Genomic DNA, 11,855 nt, shown 5'->3' with positions numbered 1-11,855 from the left:
GATTGAACTCAGGGCTGTGTGCAAGCTATACAAGTGTTGTGCCACTGAGTTATTTCTCCATCCTGCCATGATAGATATTTCTGCTAAATTTACCTGGTTTCCTTCCTCACCCAGATAGACCTCATCTATCTCATATCCCATTGTATCCTGTGTGTTAGGAGATGAAACTAGTAGGTAGTAATATGGATTAGTATGGTTTTGGTACCAGTTCTGTATCACCTAAAGAAAGAAGACACACACACAGTCCATTACATAACTGAAGGTCCACAGTAGACCTCCATGGGTCCATGAAGAAAGTGGTTTATTAGGTGTCACTGTCTAGTTATCCTCTGGGTCAGGAAGATATCATTCATGGATGCATTATGGCTGCCAGTGGGAAACCAGGAGGAAGAAAGCAGTCCCTGATCTGTACCTCTAGTTAACGGTGGATTAGCAGTAATGATGACTTGGAAGGAAGACCCATTTAGAGTGCTCTATGAAGAGTTAAGAATTCCTGTGTTAGATATATAAAGCCACTTAGATTTACTATGTTATAACATATAATGATATATATATATCACACATCATATATCATATATGATATAATATAAATTGTGATAAATAAAATCACACATATGATATATTATATATTATGTACTATACATATTATATCATAATATCTTATGATATTTTCATGATATATATTATTGTCTTTAAATAGTTGTACAAAGGGATTTCAATTCAATATGGGTACAATGCATCTTGTTATATATTAAAATATATAATTATAGGAACTACACTTACCTAATTTAAGACAAAACATCTTTGAGAATTCCTCAAATAGGAGTCTCTTTCCATTCTTTTACGTTTAGCTCTTTTGGGACTAAGTTTTCAAACTTTGCTCCAAGAAAAGTGATTTATCTTACAACTTGGGTTCTTTTCTATTTATCAATTCCTGGGAAAAACTCCTTTGAATCTCTTAGCAATCAAGGTTTTGTGGATTTATCTATTTACTTTTTTTTTTTTGTCAGTCATGGAGCTTGAACTCTGGGGCTGGGCACTGTCCCTGAGCTCTTCATCTCAAGACTAGCACTCTACCACTTGAGCCACAGAGCCCACTTCCGGCTTTTGTGTATGTGATGCTGAGGAATTGAACCCAGGGCCTCATGCATGTGAGGCAAGCGCTCTACCACTGAGCCACCTCCCCAGCCCCCTATTTACTTTTTATTTATTTTCTTGTGTGGTTCTCCTAAGTCTTGCTCTCAATCTCAAAAAAAATGTGTATATTATAATTACATGCAATACATAACCATATATGATTATAGCATATAATATATGATATAAATGATTAAAATTATTATAATACAATATATAATATAGTATAGTATAGTATATAGCATATTCTATATTATATATTATAAACACTCTATGTGTGTATATATATATATTGTATATGTATATATATATATAATATATATATATATACTCAGAAGTATCTCATTTTTTTATTTTTTGGGGGCGGGGGTCCAGTTGTGGGGCCTGAACTCTGGGTCTGGGCGCTTTCCCTCAGCTCTTCAGCTCAAAGCTAGCTCTCTACTACTTGAGCCACAGCGCCACTTCCAGCTTTTTTCTTTTTGCTTATGTGGTGCTGAGGAATCGAACCCAGGGCTTCATGCATGCAAGGCAAGCGTGCTCTACCACTGAGCCACCTTCCCAGTCCTCTATTTTTTTTAATAGATAGCCCTCCCCATGGAGAGAAACTTTTAGTTTTTACCAATCAGTTCACATTGCCTGAACTTTAATGAGAGCTATTAAAAGCAAGCTAGTTCCCTTTCTTTGTGGTACAACTGTCTAGCTGTTTCTCGCTTTGCCGTCCGCTTTCTCCTGGTCTTTTTCTAATCTGTGTTTCCTTGACCTTGGCCTATCTACTATTTTTAGTCCAATGTCTATCCTCTGGATTTGTCAGTCACACTTATCCCAGATTAAACCCTTAGCATTTTCTCAAAGCTCTGCTTGAACTCTGCCCTAGCTGGTTCTGCTCAGCAGTGCTTTGGCTTTCCAGCTGCAGAATGCTAAATCCCCTCAAGGGTCCTGATAAGGGATACTTCCCCTTTTCCGTCCACCTACTGCCTTCATCTTCTGTTTAAATCTTTCTCTGTACTGGGTGTCTAAACACTAATTTCACCTGCCTATTACCTGTTGTAGAAGAGCCAATAAAAGGAGACATTGCATAGACATGGTACCCTTGCCCTTGACCCTATCCGGAGGGACAGATTGGTAAAGCTAGTTCCCTTGGATAGGCCAAGTCCTTATACAACCTGAATTGTACAAGGAGGTTTAATTGAAGATTTGGCACACTCCATAGACATCAGTATCTGAGCTGATTGCTAATTCGGTGTATCTAATTTATGCTTATTTTGTCTATAGTATCCAAAGAGATACATATGGCTTGGGAAAGTAATAATATGAGTCATTATTAGGTCACATTGTGTAAAGTTTTACTGTTTTGTGAATAAAAAGAATATCAAAATGGAAGCAACTTGATAAGCAAAATACAAGTCAAGGGTGTGCATCATTCAAGCTGCTGCCTGGGGAATGTGAGATTTGCTTTACCCTTTTGACTGCAGGCATTTAGGACAGATAATTATACTGTATCCAGAGACTGAAGGTGTGGATCAAAAAGTTATTACACTCCTTTTTGGTGTATTACTTTTTTTTAGCTAATATATGTGTGTGTATTTATATATGTATAAATATGTATATGTATATATGTATATATATACATATATATACACACACATCTATATAGATAGAGAGAGAGTTTTGTTTTGTTCACATAGCCCTGTTACTGAGATACTGTTCTCAACTTCTATAGGCGTTTCCCTACAAAAGAATTTTTACTGCTTTGTAATAAATAACACTGTTTGTATACAGTCTACTTTCCTTGTTTTCTTTAGTACATTGCTTCAGAACAATCTGAAACTCCCTTTCCCAGATTGAAATTCCTAAGGCCCCAGTAAAGTCCTTTCTACTGTCACAGTTTCTGAGTTTGAATTGATCATTGCTGTAAAGAGTCAAACAGTGAATGTCATTGCTTCAGCTCTTTCTCAATCCGGCCTCTGATGTGTGAAAGCAATCCCAGACAATACCAAATGAGTGGGTGTGGCTGTGTTCCAGGATGACTTTATTCATGAAATCATGTGGGGGCCAGGTGTGGCCCTTGGATAATAGTTACTAACTCAATGTAAATAGCTGATATATAGATGACCAGAGTTTCCACTCAAGTGACCCTCAAGGTGTATGGGAAGCATGCCAGGAAGATAAAAGAAAGATGTCCTGTTTGCTGAAAGTTTATTTTTTTTTTTTTTCAACCATGAGAATCATTTACTCAAAACATAAAAACAAGTGTTCATCCATTTTTCCCAGTGTTCAGTGGAGGGAATGACTGGTCCCACCAAATCGCTGTAGCACACATCATGTTTCCCATTTTGGCTTCTTCTATGTTAATGACCAAAGAAAATATTCTCTTATTCTTGCTTTTAGCATGGTGGTATTAATATCCTTTTCTTCCTCTGAATCTTGCTCTGGCATCCAACATTGATCTTTTACACTCAAAAAATGAATACTGCAAAGCTCTGCAGTATCCTTCCTTCAGACACTGCCGAGGGGATTTTCCTTCCTGGAGCACACAGTCCGACCGCAGCAGACAGGCCCCCAGGTCCTCCTTCACGCCCGCGCACGCGCCGCCCTCCGGCTTGTCTTCGTAATACCGGGGCATCACCGCGCCCCCCGGCCAGCTGCAGGCCTGACCTCTATCTAGTAGTAAACAGCATGAAACACTTCAATATTAAGACAAGTCCAAATATTTTATGTGCTAGCATATAACAGTTATGTGACTTTAAAAGTAAACATTTGCAACTTTAAAGGACTACAGGTTTTGTTAAGACAGACCCTGAGAATGCATGTTTGGCTTGCCTCTGTTATTAGGGTTATTTTGGTGGAAAAGTTTGAGGACAACTGACCAACTTAGATAACTAATGGCTACATGAAACACAACTGTGGTCTCACTTAATCATAGTGCCTTTAGTTTTTCAGAGATGTCTGAAATGTGGCTGGTGTTGGTCTCTTTGCAATATTTCTACATTAAAATGTTTTGTATTCTTTCTTGATTTCATAGGGGTTCCCGCCTGGGAGTGGCTGAGACTCCAAACTCTCTGTGTGGGTTCTCAGATAAACCTTATTACTTTATTAGAGTCCTGAAAATTTCTGTTGTTGTTCTGCAGAAGTTGTGATGACACATTTTCTAGATCATTTCATATTGAACATCAACACAATATATGTTGAGCATCCTGCATTATCTTGTACTTCACTTTCAGGGTTGCTCATCTTTTTGGCCATTTGAATCTCTCAAACAGATCAAACAGGTACATCACCCTAGAGCTTGTTAGAAATGAACCCCAGGCGCCACCTTAGACCTGATGGGAATCTGTTTAACAAGATACCCAGTTGGTTCATACATGATAGATAAACTTGTGAAGAAGTGTGCAGTGGTACCCTCCTCATGCCTGCCATGAGGTTCCTAGTCACTTGTTTTGTCTATGGTTTCAATGGAAGCAGTATTCAGTTTTCATGAGCTGTCATTGTCAGTTTTATGTGTCAGCTTGGCTAGGCTACAGTGTCCTATATGCTGATCAAATATTAATCTAGATAATACCATAAAACATTTTACTCATGAGATTAACATTTGAAGCCAGTTAACTGTAGGCCTAAAAAGCAAAAACAGGTTTATCAACAAAAATGAAATTCTGAGACTACAGAATTAATGTCCTGATACTATAGAAAAGAATTCCCCCTTGAATTTCTACCAGGTGTCTTACCCACATATTTCAGCTTTAAGACAGCCACATTAACATTTGCTTGTGATTTTAGTTTACCAGCCTGCTTTATGAACTTTTGACTTTTTCAGTCCACTTGATTATATAAGCCAACTCAGTAAAATCGTATTTCTCATGGTACGTATATACACACATATGTGTGCAGATGTGTATGTAAGTACATGCATATTTACACTGAGAATACAGAACATATTAATATATGTTAATATTAATCATGATTCATCTATTAATTTGATTGGTGCCATTAAATTAATTAATTAGAATGGTTCCATCATCCATTCACTTACTAGCTTGTTAATTCAATTAATGAATAGTTCTAGGGTATCTACTTTACACTACATATGATGCTGATAGTAAGATTACACAGGAAGAGGAGTCTCAAGGAACTTGCATGGCTGGTAAGAGAGATACCCTATAAAATCAAAAGACCATAATGGATCCATGAAACAGCTCTGGAGACTACTTGTGACTAGTTCCAGGAAGAAGTATTTTGAACACAAAACACTTTCAAGGTCTGTCAAGATAATCAGCAAAGGAGAAGGTATTTTCCATCCATCCTGAATCCTTTCAAATCAATATGTAGCATCCCCTAGGCATTCACATCACAACTTCATTACAATTGTTTTTCAATTTGTTATCTGGGAACAAAACATAAGGCCTTTACACATGTAAGACATAACAAGACTATATATGCAAAGAAGTGTGATGTTTTATCACATTAGTAATAGACTAATTCAATGTCTTTTTCTTTTCCTTATATGTAGATTCTGACACTTTGGAAAAATGTTAAAAGTTCTTTTTCCTGATCTCCTTTTACCTAGATTTGATCCTCTTCAGGTAATAACTGAACAAGCCTTGTTTATCCTATATGTATTTTAAAGAGTCAAAAGCTAATCTCCTCTATACTTAATTATGTGAGTAAATTATAAAACAAAATCATAAGTGATTGAACCAATGGTTGTTGAACTGAACTTTAGATCTGAACAACTGCCTTGTCCTTACAGTACAAGAAAGCTACAATTTAATTTACTATCATTTTTTGCTGCTTGTCACAAAAATGCCTCAAAGCTGGTCCCCTATTAGCCATAAGAAATAAGAAACTCAAGACACTACAGTTTAGTGATTTTATTCTGTGAGTCAGCAGAGCTCTGAAAGACCAGGAAGAAATATGAACATAGGTAATTTGGGATAAGATGGTTACATTAGTGAATAATCTTATAAGAAGGTAAATTTGAAATTAAAAGCTATAATTAACTCTCTAAGCGGGAGTTTTGTTATATCTTATTCATTATGAATAATGAAAACATTCTCTTACAATTTTAAGAAATAAGTAAAGGACAGCTGATTAGGAATGAGCACCTGTGAATTCTGCATGTGTAAGGAAACCATGCTAATGACATAGTGGTATTGTCATATGCAGTTTTGGTAGGAGTCTCAATGCAGTAGGTATGAATTGTTCTAGTGGATACTATGAGCAAAAAATACACATATTAATATACTTTAGGTAAAGGGACTTTGAGGCATCCAGAAAAATCCATAGTTGAGAGAAAACTGGCACATTAGTATTTAAGCAGTGGAGTTTGAAGTGTGGAGTGGGAGAATTTACCTAACTGAGCAGGATGGGCAGACATTGAAGCATAAGAAAACTGAAGAAACAGGGAATTTGTAATAAAAAGCTGTAGACCTTGTGCTGCCTTAACCTGCTTTGTCTTTCTAGATAAGACCTCTCTGGTCTTTTATCTGCCACAAAGGGAGGGAGCTGGATAAAGTTGACTCCAGGGTCCTCTAAAGTCCCTTCATTCTCTGAGCATGTATTTACATAATCTTCCCCCACCAGGGTTCTAAGAGACCCCTCCTCTACAGCCATCCCTTTACTACCAAGCCAAGGTACCAGTGAATAGCAACCTCAGCACCCATGTTCCTTTCCTTCTCTTTTGGTGACACCTTCCCTACGGGTGCTGGGAAGATCCTACGAAGATTCCTCTCAGCATATGATAGAATAAGCAGCCATTTGATGTCTGACAGAGTAAAATTCAAACCTTGTTTTCTCTAATGGTGATGGTTATTATTCCTGCTTCATAGCTATACGATCTGAAAGTCATTCTAGGCCCCAGTGTCTTCACCCACACGAATTGTTATACTAAGAGGAAGGCCTAATAAGAACAATGAACAGGACACTTAGTTTGTATAGATTACACAATAAGGTAATGCAAAATGAGTCTGCCTCAGTGCCAGAATATCAGAAACAGAAAATATTTCAAAAATGTTAGTCCCCTTCCTATGCCGTCCACACTGTGCTTTATCAGTATTTAAAGATAAAAAGGATTGTACTCTAAAAGTCTAAGTTTAGTTCAGTTAGGAAAGTTAGATTTGACTTCTCGCCTCTGAAGCTCCATTATATAGGCAGTTACACATTCTGCTTAAACAGCGGATCCAGACCTTAAGCACACCACCAATTCCATTTTTTAATAGGCAAGAAAATTGGGACCTGTGCCAGAAACCCACTAAAGACTAGGTGAGAGTAAATAGCAGCATGTAGGCACTTTTCAGAAGCTTGACATCCCATATTTTTGCCATACCTGTGGGGCTGAGGAGCTAAAATAGAACACACAGATCCTTCCATTGTGGGCAGTAGGGAAATGGGATGGATGCTAATGCAATACTTGGGTGAGCCACAAAAAGCTGGAGCAGCCAGATTGCCCCAGAGAAATGAGAGGAAAGAGGCAGGATCATAGCCCAGGAGAGAGGATTAAGATATGGTGGAGCAAGCACTGGGTTCTGTGTTTGTGTATTTAAGATAGAGCAAGAAAAAGATAAAAAATTCACCTTGTCCTCAGACTTTCTATAAGCATCATAGTTTACTATTTTTAGTATCAATTCTTTCTTTCTTTCTTTCTTTCTTTCTTTCTTTCTTTCTTTCTTTCTTTCTTTCTTTCTTTCTTTCTTTCTTTCTCTTTCTTTTGTGTGTTGTGGGGCTTGAACTCTGGGCCTGTCCCTGAGCTAGTCAGCTCAAGGTGAGTGCTCTACCACTTGAATCACACAACCACTTCCAGTTTTCTGGTGGTTAATTGGAGTCTCATGGGCTTTCCTGCCTGGGCTGGCTTTGAACAGTGATCCTCAGATCTCAGCCTCCTGAGTAGGCAGGATTACAGGAATGAGCCACTGGAGCCCAGCTTTAGTTGCAATATTCTACACAATTAAATTTATTATTTTTGGAAGAAGGACACATTAGCTACTGCTTACTGCTAGCAACAATAAACATTGAATAATATGAAAATCCCTCATCTTTAGTTAAATCAGAAGGGAAAGAAGAACAGTTAAGTCAGATTGTATATCTAGGCAGTGTGTCCTTGGATTCTCTTCAATGGATGAGATCCCTATGAGACACAAATGTCGGTAGGGCAGATGGTTCTGCTGCTCTTTCAGACTGACTTCTATTACTTATCCCTGGTCTTCCTATTATCCCAGTTTCTAATTATTTTGGTTTTAGCTTTAAGTTTAAGAAAAAAATCACAGTAAGGGAGGTTAAATATGTTTCATTTAGCATTTACAATGCCTGAGTCCTCACTGGCAGAGAAGTCTAAGCCTGGGAACAGTCTGAAATGACACATTAGTGACTACGCTATAAAAAGCAACCATGTTACCCTCCAAAGAATAAAGAATGATTCTAAATACATTGCCTGTTTATTTTTGGTGCCAGGCACAAGTTATGCTTGGAAATAGCAAAAATTAAGAAATCTTTTAAGGTGCTCACAAGTTAATAGGGGGCACAAACAATTATTCCTTGACTATTGTTAGCAAGGTAAGAAAGTGGCATCATAAGCTTCCATTTACATAGGTAGATACCCAAACAGCAACTTACCAAGTGACTAAGACAGTGTAAACTAGAGGGCACATAGACGCCAACCTTGCCATCATAAGCACTGCATGCTTGTACTTTCTTTTAGTCTTTTCAGAGTATAAGGTTATGAAGCCAATGATAAAGAACCCAAGGACAAGCTTTGTCCTATAATGCAATCTTCTGACATTGTTCACCTATCAATGTGTACTATCTCGGGGAAAAAAAAAAAGAAATCACAGCATTCCACTTCGATATTCTCATACCTTGAGAAATAAAAAGAAAATGAAACACTAATTTCTGTTGTTCTTAGGCAGACAGTTTTACAACTACTGTGATGATTATCAACTCATTGTTCTAGCTTCCAATTCAGATAGAGCACAGCTCTGCGTTTCTTGGCATGGATTAACTTCCAGAGTTTTTAAAAAATTTAATCTTATGCAATAAGTGACAGCATTTTCATCTGTGGGCACAGTATATAAGAAATGCAAGACAGTATTCATATGTTTTAAATGTCAAAAGGTGAAAAAACTGTCTCATTCCACTCAGTCCCACCTCACACAACCGTAAAAGACAAATGAGTGTGGCAGCCCAGCCAGCTCCCAAGGGAACCAATTTCCTTCTTTCTTGTAAACGCTTCCTGCCGGATTCCTGCTCTTTCTAAACGTCACACAGGTGTGGCATACAGAGCATTATTTTTCCTTTATATACATTCTATCTTGAGATTTATTTTTTATTTATTTATTTTCTGTATTCAGTTGAAAGAAGATAGGTCTTGAAATAATTATTTAGATGGATCTTGAAATAATTTAGATGATCACATTTGATCTGTCAATACTTTTATTTGGGGCTGGGAAGGTAGCTCAGTGGTAGAGCGCTTGCCTTGCATGCCTGAGGCCCTGGGTTCCATTCCTCAGCACCACATAAGCAAAAAGAATAAAGCTGGAAGTGGTGCTGTGGCTCAAGTGGTAGAGCACTAGCCTTGAGCTGAAGAGCTGAGGGACAGCACCCAGGCCCAGAGTTCAGGCCCCACGACTGGACCCCCCAAAAATACTTTTATTCATTCTATCCATCTATCCATCCTCATTTGTGTGTGTGTGTGTGTGTGTGTGTGTGTGTGTGTGTGTGTGTGTGTGTGTGTGTGCCCATACTGGGGCTTGAGCTCTTGCTTATTTTTTTTCTCACTCAAAGCTAGTGTCTTCCTACTTGAACCACATTCCCCCTCACAATATTCTGCTAGGTAATTGGAGACAAGAGCCTCTTGGATTTGTCTGTCAAGGTTGACTTTGAATCAGGACCTCAACCTCCTGAGTAGCTAGGGTTATAGGCATGAGCCACATGCACCCAGCCCTGGTGCCTTATGGCATGAAATATGAGTCTAATTTCATTGTTCTGTATGGGGTTATTAAATCTGATTAAGAACATTTAATGAAAAGAAAAAAATGCAGGACAAGTCAAGGACTATATAAGTTAAGTGATAGCATCTGAATGATTCAGATTATTGGTGTATGTTAAGTTGTGTGCATTTTGTCACATAAGTAACTTCACTGATGTGTTAGTGCCAAGGTAGATCTGACCTAGTGTGACAAATAGCTCTGAATGAGGATACCCTTAAAGTAAACTGTTGAGCCCAATGAGCTCAATCAACACTGTGAGTTTTGAAAGGCTGTTACAGAAATGGCAGGATCTTCTGTAGGAAAGCAGAGAAGAGAGGGTTGACTCAAATATGAAATCCTTATTTCCTCTCCATAAAAACGAGTATCCAAGTTTTAGGCTTTCCCGAGGAGGGAAAAAAGACCTTTGAAAGTATCACTTATCCCCACAATAGTTCTTCTTTTGGTCAGACAAGAAAGTTTAATATAGGGAAACACCAAGTGCAGTAGTGGGTATGTATACTTTCTTGAAGGTAAACAGAAAGGTAAATGCTCAAGATGGGCAGGCTAGATTCACTGATGCAGAATGGGCTTGCTAACTCTTTTCAGAATGGCCCTATTCATATAAAATTAAGGGGGAAGATTTTCCATATTGTACACAATTTGTATCTCATCTTTTACCCACTCATTTATAAACAAGTACATAAAGACTTTGGATAAAGGAAAGAGGCCTCAAATTAGTTTAGAGGGGTCAGAGATATCAGAAGAGGCAGGGTCCTCACAGTCCCCAGCACCAGTCAGACCCACTCCAGAGGCACAGTTCAGACAGTAAAAGGTAGAAAAAGTATCTTTATTTTAATAAGTTGCTCTAAAAATAAATACATTGAAAAAAATGAACAAGCTAAGCCAATAAGCTCTGAGGGAAAAAAAAAATTTTTTTGTGAAGATACCATACAGAGGGGTTACAATTACATGGGCAGTATAACGAATACAATTCTTATCAAGCATTGTTGCCTCCTCTTTGTTTCCCCTTCCCATCCCTTCCCATTACACCCCCCCATCCTCCCCTGGGAAATTTTTTTTTAAAGAAAGTAAACAATGATTGAACATTACCTTGATCCACCATGAAAGCTATCTGACATGTTTAAACAGAAGCGGTAGTCCCTGCATTTTGCCCAGGCTAACCTTGTACTGCCATCTTCCTGATCTCTGCCTCATGAGTAACTGGGATTACAGGTATACATCATCATGCCTGACCTTTGAGTTTTTCTCCTTTACTGAGTTTGTCTTCCATAAGATGAGTGGCTCTCCATTGAGGTCATAAAACCTGCCCGAGCACAAGATGGCAAGTAAAGCATGAAATCTGTGAGACAAAGCAAAAAAAAAAAAACAAAACTGAGGGATTTTCTACCACAAATAGCCATTTAACTCACCCATGTGTCTGAGTAACTAACTGGAATCCTGTATAGAGGCAAGAGAAAGGTGAATCTTCTATAAGCCCAGTGTGACAGACCCTGCCAAGGATTGAGTAAAACACAAAAGCGAAAAAATGTTGAGTGAAACACAAAAGAGACATTAAAAACCCAGAGCCACAGTTAAAGAATAGCCATTTTAAATTCCTACATGTAGTGGTACTTACATATATTGGTACCTCTCCTACTTTCCTATTTCACTTAGTCACAACAAGGCTTGATTTATATGAACCCCCCTACTTAGAAATCCTGATGAGCCGTAGTGAAATTGCTGATCCTACTGTGCAAGGACTTTGGT

At 38.1% G+C, this 11,855-nt stretch overlaps 1 protein-coding gene across 3 annotated transcripts; it reads right to left on the bottom strand.

The window, feature by feature from the left end:
• Positions 1–3,329: 3,329 nt before the first annotated feature.
• Positions 3,330–11,431, bottom strand: LOC138806278 (cytochrome c oxidase assembly factor 5-like). Of its 3 annotated transcripts, none has more exons than XM_069991801.1 (2): positions 11,343–11,431; positions 3,330–3,795 (listed from the first exon to the last, which is right to left on the bottom strand). In XM_069991801.1, exons 1-2 carry the CDS (start codon positions 11,377–11,379, stop codon positions 3,533–3,535), a joined length of 300 nt encoding a protein of 99 aa, XP_069847902.1. In that variant the 5' UTR covers positions 11,380–11,431; the 3' UTR covers positions 3,330–3,532. The 3 variants fall into 3 exon arrangements, with proteins under 3 accessions (XP_069847902.1, XP_069847905.1, XP_069847904.1); XM_069991804.1 differs by lacking the exon at positions 11,343–11,431 and adding an exon at positions 11,271–11,283; XM_069991803.1 differs by lacking the exon at positions 11,343–11,431 and adding an exon at positions 11,199–11,260.
• Positions 11,432–11,855: the final 424 nt, after the last annotated feature.

Source organism: Dipodomys merriami, unplaced genomic scaffold, assembly GCF_024711535.1.
Source record: "Dipodomys merriami isolate MVZ:Mamm:240054 unplaced genomic scaffold, mDipMer1.0.p SCAF_4, whole genome shotgun sequence".
In the NCBI taxonomy this organism is placed as follows: domain Eukaryota; kingdom Metazoa; phylum Chordata; class Mammalia; order Rodentia; family Heteromyidae; genus Dipodomys; species Dipodomys merriami.
The sequence above is the reverse complement of the archived record's forward strand: the minus strand, read 5'-3'. Positions and strand labels throughout refer to the sequence as shown.

What these genes read in the sequence shown, in the direction of transcription:
- LOC138806278 (XM_069991801.1), bottom strand. Translation starts at nt 11,379, where the DNA reads ATGGAAGACAAACTCAGTAAAGGAGAAAAACTCAAAG. An exon ending in TAAAGGAGAAAAACTCAAAG is followed by an intron (nt 3,796 to 11,342) that starts GTCAGGCATGAT and finishes GTTTACTACTAG; the next exon opens with ATAGAGGTCAGGCCTGCAGC.